General features: G+C 39.9%; 1 protein-coding gene across 6 annotated transcripts in view; it reads right to left on the bottom strand.

The window, feature by feature from the left end:
• SIPA1L1 (signal induced proliferation associated 1 like 1) overlaps positions 1–18,633 on the bottom strand; it is a 188,226-nt gene that overhangs the window by 18,548 nt on the left and 151,045 nt on the right. For all 6 annotated transcript variants that reach the window (XM_075614215.1, XM_075614221.1, XM_075614218.1 and 3 more), the window contains 6 exons: positions 16,705–16,862; positions 11,138–11,714; positions 9,963–10,237; positions 8,016–8,294; positions 7,088–7,240; positions 2,404–2,528 (listed from right to left, as the gene is read on the bottom strand). In XM_075614215.1, coding sequence (XP_075470330.1) covers positions 2,404–2,528; positions 7,088–7,240; positions 8,016–8,294; positions 9,963–10,237; positions 11,138–11,714; positions 16,705–16,862 — 1,567 coding nt within the window. The remainder of the gene's footprint in view (positions 1–2,403; positions 2,529–7,087; positions 7,241–8,015; positions 8,295–9,962; positions 10,238–11,137; positions 11,715–16,704; positions 16,863–18,633) is intronic.

The raw sequence follows: 18,633 nt of genomic DNA, 5'->3' as shown, positions 1-18,633 counted from the left end.
TACTGTTATTACTTCCTGGCTTTTAAAGGCAGACAAATTGGAAGCTGCTACTGATGACTTTGCACATACTTATTGGCCCAAGATCTCGTGCCCATTTTGTTTTCCCTAGAAAAAGATTTAAATATGGTAACTTCATTGTTAAGTAACTCAGGTACCAGTGGGTTCTTGGCACTGAAAATAGCGAGGATCTGCTCCAGGGGATCTCTAAAAATAGTAAGGATTGCTGCTTTTAAAGTGTGCTTTCTTGTACAAGGTGTACATTTATTAATGCACCCCAACATATACAATATTGGTCCGATATTAATAGAGTAACCTCACCTCTAAACGCTGGAGGGAATACAGCTGTGATAAGGTCATACAAAATACTATTAGTATGTCCTTGTATTGATAGTTGAAGATTATAGCATAATTGTCGCGGAATAAATACTCTGCAGTTCCTTGTACAAAGCATTGCAAGAGAAGAAACACAGCAGCAAAAGGTAAAGATTGTGGGAGTTATCAAAATGTGAGATATTTATGCTTTCATTGTTTAGTAATAGGATTTCCAATTACCGAACCAATCACTGCCTAGTGACATTTATAAAATAAATGTAAAAAAAAAATCTAAGTGATCAGAGTTTCTGTATGAAGTGTAACGTTAATTTCACTGAACTTTACTTTTAGACTCAAGTACGGAAAATATGAATCTATGTTTAAAAAAAAAAAAAAAAAAAAAAAAAAAGATTTTATTAGCGACTGCATGAAAATTATTCAGATTGTAAACCTGTTCTTAGCAAGTTTTATATAGATGACGTGTCTTCGCCGAGTAGGGTTACGAGAGCTCAAATCTAATCTACGATATATTTTGGAAAGCTGTTTTTCTGTTCGCTGCATTTAGAAACCACTTAAGATATCGAAACCAAATTTTGCATGATGGTTCCGGAGATGGAGCAGAATTTTTTCTATGTTTGGATACAATTCACCAATGACATCAGCAATGACATAATCCCATCACACAACTTTCATGCTACCACTTCCTCTTGGTCATTCTGAAAATCCAATTTGCAACATTAGCAAAAATACCGGAGCAGCCAAAATTCTTCATGAGCGTGAGATCACTGTTTGGGACGAGTGTGTAATGTCCCACACACGCGCAGTATTAGAGGCGCTCGACATTTCAGGACCTCCGAGGCAATGAAACTATTATGGATGGAGGAGTTGTTTTAGCAGGGGGATTTCACATTAAGAAACTAAAAAAAATAATTATCCATTTATAAATCTCAGTACTTTTGTGTTTCTTAGAGTTCCCGAATTCCCGAGCATTGCCGGGTACTTTAGCTAGTGAGCTATAAAGAAGAAAAACCCAGCAATGGAAGCAGGAGATACTGAATACTCCTATTATATGTGCACAATTTGCACCCTAACTTTGTATAACTATTCAAACTGTTGTCTTGGATAAATGAAGAAAATTGGGAGCAAAAAAGATCAACACATTGATAAAAATCATTCGGCTCTCAGGGCAAGATTTAGTAAATGATGGTAAGCCTTAAGGCACCTTGTGACCCATTGAGGAGAATACAACATAAGGGGCCTTGTGGCTTACTATTATTTAATAAATATGGCGATCAACTTTAATAATCTCTAAAAGGGGTGTTTCTTCATTATCATTTAATGTTTAAATGTGTCCCTTTTCCCTAGGAAGGAAAATGGAAGAATATTTTAAAAATCCATTAAAAGGAGTTTATAGCATCCCAAGCTGATCTATTCCTCTAAGACTGATAAGTTATACAGCATAAAATCCTGGACTAATGCTTTATGTAGCACAAATAAACACAATATGTATACATAAAGCGTCAATGCACATAATGCAGCCAGAGCGTCCACAACGCGTCAGAGCGTCTGCAACGCGCCAGAGCGGCTGCAACGCGCCAGAGCGGCTGCAACGAGCCAGAGCGTCTGCAACGCGCCAGAGCGGCTGTAACGTGCTGCTCTGTTTGGAAAGTACAAACCTAAACTCAGTGCTGCCAAACAAAATGCTAGGTAGAGAATAAAGTGCTGGAAAGGATAGTTTTGTGCTCTTCTTTAAATGACAGAGCCCATCAGAGCAATTAGTGGGATTCCAATGCCACAGATTGTATTAAAGCCCCTCATACTTGCACCGTCACAAATCTCTTTGGAGGAGGAAGTGAGGAGACAGTTTATGATGCATTAAATGTTAAGTGCATTTATACACGGTTAACTCTTTAAGCCTAGATTTTAAAAGCGTCTTTACAGAAACAGGGCACATTTCAGAATACTAAAACCAACCCACAAAATACATCAGGAAGAGATTTTAATAATGTAGTATTTGTCATAAATGGAGCAGCAAAGTAACTTCCAAGTGTTCTCAACTTTGGTAAGGGTCTGGGTAGAGAGGCTACACACCTATTTGATCAGTGATGCTGTCCTCACTTCTCTGCCAGCTGGGTGTCGACTTGCCGCTGCTCACAGCATCGTTGTGGGCGCCCTGTCGTTCGAGAGAAGCAGGGGATCTACGGCTTACTCCAAACCTGGTCAATGATCCCAAAGACAGAGGTAGAAAATGTGGTTTAAAATGATACACTTCTACCCGTCTCAAATAAATACAATGGCTTAGATCCTTACTTCACAAAAAAGCCATACAAAATGCGTTCCACCTATAAAATCACTTGCTATCAAGTCTTAATCTGTAGATAAACTCAAACACTGGGTTCGGTACACACACACACACACACACACACACACACACACACACACACACACACACACACACACACACACACACACACACACACACACACACACACACACACACACACACACAAAATTTCAGCAGAGGCGAACAGCAGCAAACATTTCTCAAGTAAAACCGCAGGTAGTTGAAGCAGGTAAACAAGTGATTATAAAGTGGTAGAAACACATTCACTGTCACACCTGTTGGTGGCCTGAGGCCCGACACGTTGGTCACAGATTGGAGCATGCACTGACTGCCATGTGAATGATTGCTTTAATCAGATTCTCGCATGCTTTTAGAACACAGCAACACAATGCTACTGGCTGTAATATTTCCTTCCCTCCCGGCAGTGTACACCAGCAGCCCCATCTAATTCACACAAACTAAAGTGATGCTCAAGAGGTCAAGAGTGGGAAGATACATAAACATCTTAGAAGCACAAAGGGTATTTGCTATGTTCAAATCTAGTAATCCCAGCCAACGAAATGCTGTTTTAATCCCTCTGTGCTACAATTGTGTTTACAACAGCTACTTCGTGTTTTAGAGATGTTAAAAAACAAGTATATAAGGCTATTCAGGAGCAGTACACAGCACAGAATACTCATTTTCAGCAGGGATGTTTGATGGTTGTTATAGAAAACGTGGACTTTGTTTTTCATGGTGTAGCTCATGTTCATTATGTGCGGAAGTCCATTACACCCCATCCTGGAGACGGTCAGCTGATTTAGGTAGCAATCCAGCTGTTTGTCACCATCTTCTGGAGTCAGATGTTGCAAGCAACACACTGTTTCCTCTAGCTTTTGTCACACATCCTGGCACTTATGCTTCTGATGGTTGCCACTAAGAGGCAGTAGAACACTCGTACAACAAATTACATACCTCTAGTTGGGTTCATTCTATTAAAACCTCACCAACAATGGGTCCTTTCAAATGAACTAAACATGTCATTTGGCAGAATTATGTTAACTCTGGGAAAGCTTCAATATCTTGATTAAAAATAAATAAATGAAACGCCACCAGATACATTGTACAGTATCACAGAAGCGACTTTCACATTCCTTCATCCGTCTGTACCAAATCCAGTACTGAACGAGAATCCCCTCATCGCTTTTTGTTGCTCTGGGTTAGCGATATTGCCACTATCAGATTTTTGTGATAAAAGATTCAAATGATATGCATTTCCTCTCTCTAAATGTCCGTGCTTTTTTCTAATGCTCCGATTCATAGGAATAAGAGGTTTTATTTCTGTTCCTAAAGACCAAGCGTGATATATAAAAGTATTTTGCTCCAATTTCTGCCCCGTGTGTGAGCATGCGATTTGGGGAGTGCCAATGGTAGGAGATAGGGTAGTGCGAAACTTTAGTCCTCAAGGGCCACCAACAGGTCAGGTTTTTTTCAGGATATCCCTGCTTCAGCACAGCTCAAGTAGTGGCTCAGTTGTTGATTGAGCCACCTGTGCGGAAGCAGGGATATCCTGAAAACCTGACCTGTTGGTGCGCTTCAGGACTGGAGTTGGCTGCGCCTGGGGTAGAGCTACATGACGTTTTATAATGGACTAAGGAATTCTGCGTCACTGTACATCACATTTTTATGTAAAAAATAAATAATCTGTCGGGTGGTGTAAACGTTCCTGGCATACAAGGTGCGTCAAATACAAGAATCTCTCTTAAATCTGTGAATCGAATTATAATTATTATTTTTTTTTAAGATTCTAATTCTGAACATATAAACTATCTTTCAGAGACATTAAAATAAGTCATGTTTGTGACACAACTGTGTCATTTCAGCAGAAAGCAACTCGCGCCTTTGAATTTATGAAAGCCGGATAACAATGGTGTAGCAATGGTAAACAGAGAGCTAAATATTTCACCTGACCCTAAATATAAATGACCTCATAGGGAGTTATTAAATTGCCATAGTACTGATCGGAGCAGTATTGGCCGGAAACGCTCAGACTTCAATGAGCATTTCCCTGCGATAGTGCCCCGATTTACATTATTGCAGTTTAATAAATAACCCCATAGAAACCATAATCAACATTAGATTTCAGAATGCCTCTTTATCTTAATAAAAGAAAACAGGTTTGTTTTATACATAACCTACAGATTCCTAAGGCCACACATCTCATTAAGGTAGCAATTTAATTTCACCTTAAATTCCATCACAATTTTCCAATTACCACATCCTGTGACGCACACATTTCAATCCAGTTTAATATTATTCAAGTAAAATAGCATTTTTTTTTCTTTAAAGAAGGCGTTTGTTCCCTTATATTTCTTGTATTCTGTCTTCTAGTTCAGTTCGGTATCTTAATTCTTGACTGGCTGTATCTCTTCCTTATAACAGATACATTGGTTATCTATATTGTTCATCTGCATTTCCCTCTTTTTACCCTACTTAAGACACTTTTGCACTTGTTCTCCCTGTGAGAGTCTGTAACATCTTCCTTCTTGGTACTTTGAAGCATGTCAGTGCATTGTCTTATTTTCAAGGGGGATGGAGAAAGCAGGTTGAAATCTGGGAGACCTTCATTCTGTGAAAGAAACTGAAGGTTTCAAGAGGTCCAATAAGTGACTAGGATCCCCATACACCAGAAGCTGCTTAGCCACAAGCCAGAAGTATGCACCTTGTTTTCCTTGCAAGAAAACAACATAACCTGCGAGTGGTAAAATGCCTCAGAAATCAGCACTGATATAGTCCTTTGCCAAATCTTAAACATTTCACCCCCAAGCTAAGAATTCACATGGCATGCGAGGACAGTGTTATTTTTTTATATAAGACGTTACGGTGATGGATGTGTCACGGTTGTACTGACATTCCATGGCGTTTGGTTACAACCAAATAATATACCCATGTACAATAGGTAACATATATGTGCAGTGATAAGTGACTTTATGTAAACCATGCCACAAAACGCTTTCACTTCCTGACGCCTGTAGAGATGAGTGAACTTCTCAAGCATGTTCGCCAACCAAGCACATTTTTCGCAAAGCACATTTCAAGACGGTCGGACAACTGCCATTTTGTAGCATTGCGGTGCAAGTGACCTTTCGCGATTACGCAAAAGTAAGGGGGAAGAAACGGCAAGTAATTTGCAAAGGAAATTTGAAGACATCTTTTTGCTTGTACGATCTAAAGAGGACATTCATTTTCCCCATCTGAATCGAGGTTGTAATTCTATGTTGACATCTACGTAAATAAGGCACTAAGCTTTCGCAGATGCTTCTATCTGTTCTTCGAGTTGCAAAGTCCTTCCATCAACATTGGTTCAGATTCAAAAGGCCTTAACATATCGATCAAGCCAGTAAGTGTCTTTAAATGTTAGAATAAAACATCATCAACATGTCACAGACTGTAGCACCAGGGACTTGGAGGTACTCCGCTTTACAAACGTATTAACTCTAAAGTGCATAGGCCATATGAGTTTCTTCTGTGTTTAGCGGATTTGTCGAGTTGCATTGTCACGCAAAGCAGAGTTGCCGTGCTGAAACAGTTCCAATCCAAGACTGTGATCCTGAAGAAAGTGCTAACTACAGAAAATGGAAGATTTGACATTCCATATTCCAAAAGGTTACTAACTCCGGGAGGTGGAAAAATGAAATCCAAATGAGGATGGACCAGCTCCAGCTGGTGAAAATGAAGCAATTTATAACTCAGAGCAGAAAAACGAAGCACACTTTACAAACCGTCAAAGCCATGCAAAGGAGACCAGCATTATTAAACAGAAACAAATACATTTATAAATAGGATGGTGAGAAAGAGAACAGTGTGTTGCATCAACAGTGTATAGAGCTCACAGAAATATTCACCTCTGAAGCTTTACGCTCACCAATATATAAGAAAGCAAAAACAAGAACCAAAGAGGGGGGCAAAGATGTCGCAAAAACTCCAATGCTTTAAAGCAGCTCTCCATCCAGGTGGCAATTATTGCTTTATTTTTCTGTTTCAGGATTGAAGCAAGGGTCCCCAGAGCTGAACTACATTAATTTCAGCTATGGGAACCCCCTGATTCCCAAGATACTTACCTCCGTAGGGGGTGCCGGTATCGCCGTCATGTTAATACGTCCTTTGTCACGCAGGCCAATAGGAGGCCGCAATGGATGACGTCACGGCTTCCTATTGGCCCGCAAGACATTTAAAGCCGCCATTTAAAGCCGCCATTATGTTAGCCCCAAAAAGCCCTGTTGGGGCTGCTACCTGGGAAGCAGGGGGTCCCCGGAGTTGAAATTAACATAGTTCCGTTCCGAAGACTGCCTACTTCAATCCTATAACTAAAAGAAAACAACAACAAAGCAAGAAATGCAACCCAGACTGCTGCTTTAAGGGTTACAAATGTAAGTGAAAGAAAAGGCCTACCCTTCCGGCATGGACTTCTGTCTGCGATGGGCACCTCCACCTGAGCCGGTGTCACTGGAGGATGACAAGTTGCTGGGGGAGTTACGACACTGCTGAGATCGTCCAATAGCAGCAGATGAAACCGTGACATAGATCTCGGAGCCAGGAGATATCCTGATTTTAAAAAGTATAAAACATGTTGCACACGTGATGTTATATTCCCCTAGTAGAAAAATGTACACACTGCCCATCACTTATTATAGGTATGATTTTAAATAGAGTGACCATTATTCCTCACACTAATACTGCTAGTCGGGCGGTAACGGCAGGCGGTCACTGTTATGCATATCAAATCACTATGACGACCGACATCAGATATTAAACTCTGAAAATGTCAAACTTACTGTACATACACGCGGCCTGGAACCAGTGATCAAACAATTGGATGCGTATAAGTTACTGGCTACATCAAGCAATTATGGTAAATTGTTTCACCAAATTACTTTTTTCACTACTACATTTTACGGAGTAGACTTATTTAAGAAAACAAATTGCTGCATTGCCAGTTACTTGCTATTGAATATATCACAATTACAAAATGTCTGCCATCATTTTTCACCAAGCTCTATACCCTATAATCTTTTCCACCCTATAGAGTTACACTGTCTCCACTGTTCTCTTACCTACATTACCTGCTTCCATTAAAACACCATTCCTATCACCACATCCAAAATTCCTTTGAATGCAACTTTCTCAGCAACATCCAACACAAATATACACACATCACTGCTATCCTTTGTCTTACTATACCACTTAGACTGTAAACTATTTTAAGACGATACTTCCATCTCATGATTTCCAACTGACTGACTTTGTACTTCTGTAATAAATATTGATACATTTATAAATGTTGAAAACATTGCTCACAAAATGTCACGTTAGATGTTACCTCTTATTCTCCAGTGGACGGCCATCACTAGAAATGCTCCGTGGAATGTTTGATACACGTTCTGGAGTTTGTGTTTTTGCTTCTCCTTTTACAGACGAAACCCTGGAGGACACTGGACTCTGTAGCTGGGAAGGAACCTGTCGCAACTGAGCAGACTCCCCCTTGGCTGCGTTCCTCTGCCATTTGTTGTTGTTTCTGAATGGGAATTTCAGCTCATATGGAATCCCCTCATTCATTTTATACTCCACTGTTGGCATACGGTAGGTTTCTGTGCAACCCCTAAAAGGAAGAGGTTAACCTTTATTCAGAAAATGACATATTTCCCAGGACATACTGAAAAAGAGAGGTAACTCAATGTATTACTTCCTGGTAAAACATTTTCATAAATAAATTAAAAAAACACATTTACACCTAATGGCAAGTTATATTGAGACTGCTACTGGTTTCTTTCCATGTGAAATGTGATGTCTCGGGTTCACGTCACCGTATTAGAACATCAGTATCTCCAATATTTATAAATGCCTGTATACTTCTATTAAATCGTTTTGGGCAAATGGTTTGTGCTACATGAAGGAAAATAAAATGCTACATAGACATGCACATTATTGACCCTTCTTCGTGCAAGTATTGGAATGGTGAAACTAGGACCAGGGCTCCATCAGTCTGCAAACAAGAATAGCCAGTTCACGTATTTCAAGCAGGATGGGAGATGTAAAATCTTTAACCAGTTAACACTGTTCTGTATGATCTCGTGCCAATTTAATAAACTGAGCCGGTTTGGAAAATGTTGAGTCTGTTAGTAAAATGAACTAGCTTTATGATTACCACCAACACGCAAATTGTTAAAGAACAAGTGAACGATACCATCTTTGTAGAGGTAAAACTGCTCATTAAGTGCATTTTTGGCAAAAACTCACTAGACGCATTTCCTGACTTGGAATGTCTTGATATTTCAGTTACCAAAACATCAAACTCATCAAGTATGATTTTTAAATAATGTCAAAAAGAACATTTAAGCGCCTTTTCCTCAGTACTCAAAGAATGTAGTTAATGACTTACCTCTACAACGACAATATATGACCCTATGCTCAAGGGTCGGGGAACACCACACACTTTATTCTACCAGCACAAAAAAAACAACCACTCTAGAATATTTGGGTCTAAAACAGGACTCCCGGGTTCAGTTCATGAAAGCAACCAACATACCAGGTTTTCAAGATTTCTTTAATTAACAATGGTCTAAAGTATAAATTCATAACTTATGTGATTCTTAGAGCACAGCTCCTCTAGATAAAAATGAGTTAAACGCCTACATAAAGACAATGCCTCCCTCCCTCCTTTGTACAAGATTGAAATAGTTTTCAGGTTGGTGTTTCTTTCTGCATGACTATCCCTTTAGAGACTAATTGCAAAGCTCTCTACATGTTCATAAATAACCTCCCCCTCGCCTATACATTTCGCTGGGCGTGTAAGATTCTTCCTGTAACATGCAAACCAGCAAACAAAAAAAAAACCCCATATAAAATACAAAGTGTAAAATAACCCTTGTAACATTCCACATATTAAAACAGAAAACCGCTTGCAAAAAGCCCCGCTTGCAGAGTGACCTGCTACACACACTGTAAAACACTGCATTGCAGGCTGCTCCACGCAGCAACATGGTCATGTACTTTTAATGGGAAGGAAGATCTTTTGTGTATTCATTTTATATAGCATGGTTTGTGTTGTATTAGAAAATGGCACAATGTGCACTTTGCACAAAACCCAGTAAATAGGAATCCTGCCACAAATGCACAAATATTACATATGAGAATTATCTTTATATAGCCACATTTGTGGGTGGCCATAGTTAATGAAATGTAGCATTAGCTGTGTTGTCCTTTTCTTACACTGAGTCCCATGAAACATGAATAATTTAACCCTGTAAACAGCTATTTCAATCAGTACCTGCGTGGAATACCCTCCTCGTGTGGCAGGATAATGACCACCTTTACAGTTACAGATGTTCTTAGAAGGTCAATCATCTGCTCATGGCTCAGCGTGGCCACTGCAACTTTGCAGATCTCCACCAGTCGGCTTCCTTGTCTTAAGCCCGCCTGCCAGGCATAGCCGTAGGGCTCGACCTCTGCAACAATGCCCTCATAATTCACATGAAAGCCTAGCTGTCCCAGACCATTTCTTCTCAGAGTCATCTCCACAGTCTCGCACCCCTTCGTAATGTTCTGAAATGCATGGTAAATGGTTAGAAACTAGGCTACCTTAAAGTAGCAGGTTACAACAATACTTTGTCACCTTTGTATTTGGGAAGAGTGTGGTCGACTTACCTAGTTGTACTACAGACTGTAATAGTACAAATATAAAGCTTAGACGTTTCAATTAGAACTACTTTGTATTTGAAGAAAGAAACATGGCATTATGAACACCTGCTCCTTTTCCCTCACCTATTGAAACCAAAACTAAAATCTTCTCGTTAGATTGTAAGCTCATTGGCTAGTGAGCTCTTTCCCTTTTACATCATTATGTGTTTTTTTAAGTAAGATCTGCATTTTTTTCTTCCACTGTGCTGGGCTCTGGAATAGGTTAGTGCTTTATAAAAACAGCAATATTTGTAATAACAAAAAAAATGTAATGCTACTTGTGGCTGTGCCTTTCAGAGACAGGGATGGGGGCAGGGATTTCCCAAGATACAATTAGCAGGGTTGAGCAACTCAATTTAAATTTGTAAGGACAATACTTCACCGTTGTAAAACTATGGAAATCTGTTTGGTAAAGTATGGAGCGTTTTCAAGATGTGTCCTTAAGATGTGAAATGTGTGGTGCGTGGATCCCAATATTAAAAAAAGTACAGTGGTTTGAATCACTGGTGCCCCAACATCTACCAACAATATGAAGAGTGGCTATACAGAAGTGTAAGGGAGCCGTTACTTGTATTCATGCATATACAGTACACGCCAATGGGTTATATTCAATTTTAGCATGTCTTTCAAAGATTTGATTTAATTTCAACTAAATAGGCAGCTCAATTTCATTCCTACTAAATGAGCTGTTTTCACCTTGTCTACTTCACAAGTTTGCATCACCTTTGAGTGATAAGTAAGTATATATATATATAAATATCTTACTTCCAATCTCTTGACAATCTCCTTGATGTCTTCAGTGTTGTTGCTGAAACTCCTCATGAAAACACACTCTCCTCGCTCATAAAAAAGTTTAATTGCCATGTTATTGGAGGTCCAACCTATAACATCCCGGCTTGGACAGTTAAATATCACGCTTTTTGATTCATGCTCAACCAGGGCCAATATTTCGTTAGAGATGCACAGCAAGCATTCTATCTCCAAAGCATTGCTGAAGTCTTCCACTTGTACGTTCCACACAATGGCACCAGAGCTAAGCAGCTCAGCCCAAGGATATGGTTTCACCTTTTCTTTCTTTTTTGATGCTAATGAGATGAAGGGAAACTTTCCAGATGAATCAATAGAGGTATTGGTGACATTTTTTTCAGCAAGGTCTTTCAGGTACTCCTGGTGTGTCCGGGTAGCCATAGCCCGGAACTTTTCAGACTTATGGGCAGCATTCTCTGCATTAATAACTTTTGCTAAAAGGAAGTCCCTGAACACTGTGGATTTTGGAAAGGTAAAGCTTTTAGGGAGTGGGGGTCCAAAGGCTGGTACATCTCTGGATCTTGTAACAGCCACACTATAAATAGAGTAAAAAAACAAAAAAAAGGAGTACAGGTGCAGTTCCACTTAGCAACATGCATTAAAACCATAATGTAACAGCTGCCATCTGTTACAAGACATGTGTTACAAAACCTTTTCATACTTGGCCTTGAAATTCTAACACCAATCCGTACAAACAATTTACAGAATGTACAGATACAATCCTGAAGGAGTGATCAGCCATGAGCAGTTGAATTGCATCACTAAATGTATTTCGCGCCTGTTCAATAAGCTGAGAAGCGGTTAACGCCCAGTAAATGATGCAGAAATGTCCGTTCATTTATATGGGAGAAACAGTGTCCTCAACGGTCCATACCGGGTAAGAGCCTATGTGCTTAAATAAATAGTTTATTTTTAGTGAGGCCGATCAAACCACATCCAATGGCCACTACACCTACATTTTATCATGGGATTCCCGAGTTTGCTTTCATATTTAGTAGGCCTGAGACTTTCCAACTCCAGATGTCATACCGACCATTAACTGAGGACTCACTATTGGCTCCTTTACTGGAGTTAATCCCATTCAAGCAGTAACATGTACTGCAGTGCAATCCTATTATCTATTGCTGTAGGAGTGTGCAGTGTCACCAAACAAAATCCATATTACATACTAAATACAAACAATGAACATATAAAAGGAAATGTAGATACCGAATTCCACCACCACCCATCACCGTCCCAACCCCAATGAGCATAGATTCTAATGCAGGGGCAGCCAACTCCAGTCCTTCGAAGGCCACCTGTGCAGAAGCAGGGATATCCTGAAAACCTGACCATTTGGTAGCTCGAGGACTGCATTGGCTACCCCTGATCTAATGTTTGGTACACAGTGTACAGGAAGAGAAAGAGACACACTGAACAGAAATTGGGGTTCAAATAAGTTCTCCAGACTGGCAATTGCATAAGGCCATAAAGACTTGTTAAGCAGTAAGACACCTTCAGTTCATTCATATAAATATAATCTGTATATAAAACAGGGAAAGTTCCCGCTTCAATGATTGAACTCACAACATCACCAATTTTTTCAGGCAGAGAACTGGAGAAATCCTGGATCCTAACGGCAGGACTGCTGCCATTTTTTTCTCCTCTATGGATCTCGATCTCTCATCCAATTAGAGGTCCATATAGAAAGGAAATTTTCAAAAAGGCAAACAGATTATAATGCCACTTTAATAAAAAAAACAGTAGAAAACATATGCACAGTGTACTCACGTATTTCCAAATGTAAAAGCGTGCTAAGAGCTGCGGCGTAGCCACAGATCCGAAATCACTTCCGCGTGATCCCATCTCGCGTTGCATAGAGGGATTTCCATAATGTAGAGCGATCAGCTGGGCGCTCTGTGTCGCTCTCGAGTTCTTCACCTAACGCGTTTCGCTAAAGCTTCATCAGGGGTGTGGATTGCAATGCTGCGGACTATAGTCCCTTTTGTACCCTCATGATAAATTGATTTAAAGTGACAGTGTCCATTTAACAAGATGTACAGGGCAAGTTCAACATTGCATTCCAACAACATATTCCAACAATAAAAGCTGTATAGATCAATATGACAGGCAAATATAAATTGAGTACATGCTTGCTTATAATGCAAACAAAAAGCAATTGATTTTCTAAATTGAAATTTTAAATAGGCCAAGTAATATTATAAGGATCATAAATAATACTGATCAATACTTTCCAATTGGATCTCCCAAAAGATGCAAGAATACAATTGGATAAAGATCTCAATATTAGATCTATGGTGATCATTTCTAAATTGACATATCTAAATACAAAAGAACCTATATTTACTAAAGGATATCATGTATTCTTGGTAAGACAACTATATGTAAACTGTGAATATTAAAATACATTAAAAAATGATAAAATCATTAAAAAAAGACTTTAGTGGATATTATATTAAATGTGTTGAAATTAAAAAATACTTAAAAAAAATACACAAGAAACATTTTTAAACTGGGAAGAAATATAATATAATGGAGTTGTCTATTGACTCTGTGGTCTGCTCTAATTAGAATGTTATATAGTATCATTTATATACTCTATTGTAAACTAGGGGCTAGTAGAATGCCAAATGTCCACCAGTGTTGTCCACATTGGAACTAGATCCTGATTAATTGGAAAATGATACATAAGATGATCTCATTGAAAACCTACTTATAGGTCTGGTGATCGAATGGGATCCATTTTGAAGAGGAGAGAAGAATTTTATATATACATTTACTATAACTATTTCGTACTATATAATAGTAATAAAAACTAAAATTAAATTAACAAAAAATGACAGCAATTAAACCAAATCAATTTCAACGTTTAACTCAAAGTGCGCTATACTTTTTAATTTAAATATCCACAATGTGTGTAGTTGAGAAATGGACTGCATTCGATTACTTCCTCAGTGATTATCTTTTACTTTATCTATGCCAAAGAAACGTATTTCCATCGGATTTTGATTGTGGAAAGTTTTTAAATGGTTCGAAAAGCTGTTTCCACACCTTCACAGAATGCTTCTAATGTGTTCTCCCACTCTCGTGTTAAATGTCCAGGTTGTGCTGCCTACGTAAAATTTATTGCAAGGACAAAAACAAATATATCACAAATTCAGAATCGCAAGAAATAAAATCCTCCATTTCATATCTTCTCCCATCTTTGTTTGAAATGAATTATTTTGTACACTGGGGGATTCGTTTAAAACACAAACTGATTATTGCACAAATATCCATGTATGAAAATATCATATAATGGTGCAAGCGAGTATTTTGTTTCATTCTTCATTACTGGGAAGGTTTTCCAGCAAAGTAGGTTAATCCGTTTATTTTCAGTGTAATGTTTTACCCATACAATTTAAAACAGAAACATTAACTTAAATTTGATGGACAAAACCCTTTGTAATTGGTGTTACATTGTATTAGAAAATGTAACAGATTGCTTCGTAATACTTTTTAAATTGTGGCTTTGAATATATTTCTTTTTATAATTAAATACATTTCAAAAACACATTCATATTAATATTTTCTTCAAAATATACATGGTGTCAAAAGTTGGCGGCAAAAAATTCTGATCCAATTTTCCTTATAGTCCCATATGAAAATGTGACAATGGTCCTGTCAAATATGTAAAAAAAAAAAAAAAAAAACATTTGCAGAAATACATGAAATTATTATTTTTTCTATATGACCTATTTATAGGAAAATGATTTTCAGATTTGCGCAAAAGGAAAAATTGAATAAACCTAACTTCTTGCAAAGTAATTTCTTGTTGTAGCATTACATGTTTTGTTACACAGGTTGACCAAAAAGTTATGAATGGGCAGTAACCAGGCAATAAAGTGTTGATTCGTGACGCGGGCGTCACGCGAGAACACACTTCTTGCCTGCTAGAAATGCTGCTGCGCCGTCACGCTTCATCGTGCGGTCGCTCGCACGCAAGCACTATGGGCGGCCTCAGAGGAGCGTCTCTTCTCCGCGCCGAGCATGCCGTCGCCCGTAGATGTTTAAAATGTAAAAGTTGTACATTTAATTCATTAACATTTGTGAAAACCTTTAGGTCTTTTACATGACCAATTTTGATCTTTATTTTCTTTGCAATTTGACTAGGGGTAATCTGATTTGTTTAATTGTTCGCTTTGGTAAAGTTCATTTCAGGTTTATTTGGTAAACTGGTTCAAAGTGACTGATCTTTTTTCAATATCTCCCAGTGTTTAGTGTCACATTTTGTTACTTCATTGGCCTGGCTGCCATATTGCGTTATAAACGTCACCCCATTTTCCAATAGATATTCATTTTCGAATTGTTTGTCTTTATATTTGATGAATTCCTTTCCATTTGATTTTCTAGATTTTTTTATGTGACTCTTGAATGACTATCTGAGGGTAGTTTTTTCTTTACATTTCTTTTTTTAGCACGTTTGTTCTTCGAATTTTATCAATTGCATCTTTTGGAAGATCCTATTGGAAAGTATTGATCAGTATTATTTATGATCCTTAATATTACTTGGCCTATATAAAATTTCAATTTTGAAAATCAATTACTTTTAGTTTGTGTTATAATCAAGCCTGTACTCAATTTATATTTGCCTGTCATATTGATGGACACTGTCACTTTAAATCAATTTACAATGAGGGTACAAAAGGGACTATAGTCCGCAGCATTGCAATCCACACCCCTGATGAAGCTTTAGTGAAACGTGTTAAGTGAAGAACGCGAGAGCGACACAGAGAGCCCAGCTGATCGTTCTACATTACGCAAATCCCTCTATGCAACGTGAAATGGGATCTTTACACCAGACGACGCGGAAGGAATTTCGGATCTGGGGTTACACACGCCAGAGCTAGCGAGAGGAACGGAACTCGTATGCCACTCTGAGTCGGGTGTACTCTTAGCGCGCTTTTACATTTGGAAATACGTGAGTACACTGTGCATATTTTTTCTACTGTTTTTTATTAAAGTGGCATTATACTATGTTTGCCTTTTGAATATATCCTTTCTATATGGAGCTCTATTTGGATGAGAGATCGAGATCCATAGAGGGAAACGTGTCAGTAGTCCTGCCGTTGGGATCCAGGATTTCTCCAGTTCTCTGCTCGAAAATATTGATGATCTTGTGAGTTCAATCATTGAAGCAGGAACTTTCTCTGTATATATACAGATTACACTATGTTGTTTTTTTCGTCTTTGCGCAATAGGTCCCCCCACGCTTCTCCATTTCTCTGAATTTTATGTTCTTGCTCTTTGGGTGAGAGTATAACTCAGCTGTAGGGCCAATTAGAATAAGCACTTTAAATTTCACTTAATTACATTGGTATTATTTGTTCCACTGTTTTATATATTTGTTTTCATTCATATTATTGGACTAACGTAACTTACCGCTTAGAAGCTTAGTAAATATGGTCCTTAATTCACTACTTTGAGCAAATCTGCTGCAAAGTACTAGTATAAACAGGATACAGAGCAGTGCAGTAAAACCATACCTGTAGCTGACTGAGTCAGTGCAAGAGTTATGCGCTCTCACGATAACAAAGACATGCTGGAAGTGGGAACGGATGTTCTTGGGACTGAAAGGCTGAGCTCCAGGCTCCTGGAATACTATTGTCACAATATCGTTGCCGATGTGACGCTTCCTCAACAGCTGCAAAAAAAGGAAAATCACTACATAAGTTATTCAAGCAACACAAAGCATGCCTTCCTCAATTAATTTGATTAATAATGTCAGTACAATAATAAAGATGTAATCAGTAATATTTCATTTACAAAAGCAAACACTTATATTTTCCAACAACCCTTATTGCGTTTTCTGCAGTGATTCTTTTCTTTAGTCAGTTTTTAAATATTTAAGTTTATGTATCGGGGCCCCATTGTTATATATACAGCTGGACCCCGTTATAACGCGGTGTTTGGGGTCAACATAATGCAACCGCGCTATAACGGGGATCGCGGGGGGGAAAAATGACTGCGATCAGGGGTTCTGTGTCCGCCGCTCTCCTTTGCCTTATGTGTCACTCTGCTCCTCTCCTCTGCCCTGTGTCTCTCTATGGCCCTCTCTTTTGTTATGTGTTCTGTCTCTCTGCCCCACTGGTCGGTCTCTCTCCGCCCCTCTTAACTGCTTGGCGTCTCTCTCTCTCTGCATGGGAGAGGGAGAGAATGGAGGGATGAGAGAGGGAGAGAATGGAGGGATGGGAGAGGGAGAGAATGGAGGGATGGGGAGAGAGAATGGAGGGATGGGGGAGAGAGAATGGAGGGATGGGGGAAAGAATGGAGGGATGGGGGAGAGAGAATTGAGGGATGGGGGACAGAGAATGGATGGATGGGGAGAGAATGGAGGGAAGGGTGAGAGAATGGAGGGAAGGGTGAGAGAATGGAGGGATGGGTGAGAGAATGGAGGGATGGGGAGAGAATGGAGGGATGGGGAGAGAATGGAGGGATGGGGAGAGAATGGAGGGATGGGGGAGAGAGAATGAAGGGATGGGGGAGAGGAAATGGAGGGATGGGGAGAGAGAATGGAGGGATGGGGAGAGAGAATGGAGGGATGGGGAGAGAGAATGGAGGGATGGGGAGAGAGAATGGAGGGATGGGGAGAGAGAATGGAGGGATGGGGAGAGAGAGAATGGAGGGATGGGGGAGAGAGAATGAAGGGATGGGGGAGAGAGAATGGAGGGATGGGGGAGAGAGAATGGAGGGATGGGGAGAGAGAATGGAGGGATGGGGAGAGAGAGAATGGAGGGATGGGGGAGAGAGAATGGAGGGATGGTGGGGAGAGAATGGAGGGATGGTGGGGAGAGAATGGAGGGATGGGAGAGGGAGAGAATAGAGGGATGGGGAGAGAGAATTGAGGGATGGGGGGGAGAGAATGGAGGGATGGGGAGAGAGAATGGAGGGATGGGTGAGAGAGAGAATGGAGGGATGGGTGAGAGAATGGAGGCATGGCTGAGAGAATGGAGGGATGGCTGAGAGAATGGAGGGATGGCTGAGAGAATGGAGGGATGGCTGAGAGAATGGAGGGATGGGGAGAGAGAGAATGGAGGGATGGGGAGAGAGAGAATGGAGGGATGGGGAGAGAGAGAATGGAGGGATGGGGAGAGAGAGAATGGAGGTATGGGGGAGAGAGAGAATGAAGGGATGGGGGAGAGAAAGAATGAAGGGATAAGGAGAGAGAATGGAGGGATGGGGAAGGTGAGAATGGAGGGATGGGGAGAGAGAGAATAAAGGGATGGGGGGAGAGAGAGAATGAAGGGATGGGGAGAGAGAATGGAGGGATGGGGGAGAGAGAATGAAGGGATGGGGGAGAGAGAATGAAGGGATGGGGGAGAGAGAATGGAGGGATGGGGGAGAGAGAATGGAGGGATGGGGGAGAGAGAGAATGGAGGGATGGGGAGAGAGAATGGAGGGATGGTGGGGAGAGA

This window comes from Ascaphus truei, chromosome 9, assembly GCF_040206685.1.
Source record: "Ascaphus truei isolate aAscTru1 chromosome 9, aAscTru1.hap1, whole genome shotgun sequence".
Lineage (NCBI taxonomy): Eukaryota > Metazoa > Chordata > Amphibia > Anura > Ascaphidae > Ascaphus > Ascaphus truei.
The sequence above is the reverse complement of the archived record's forward strand: the minus strand, read 5'-3'. Positions and strand labels throughout refer to the sequence as shown.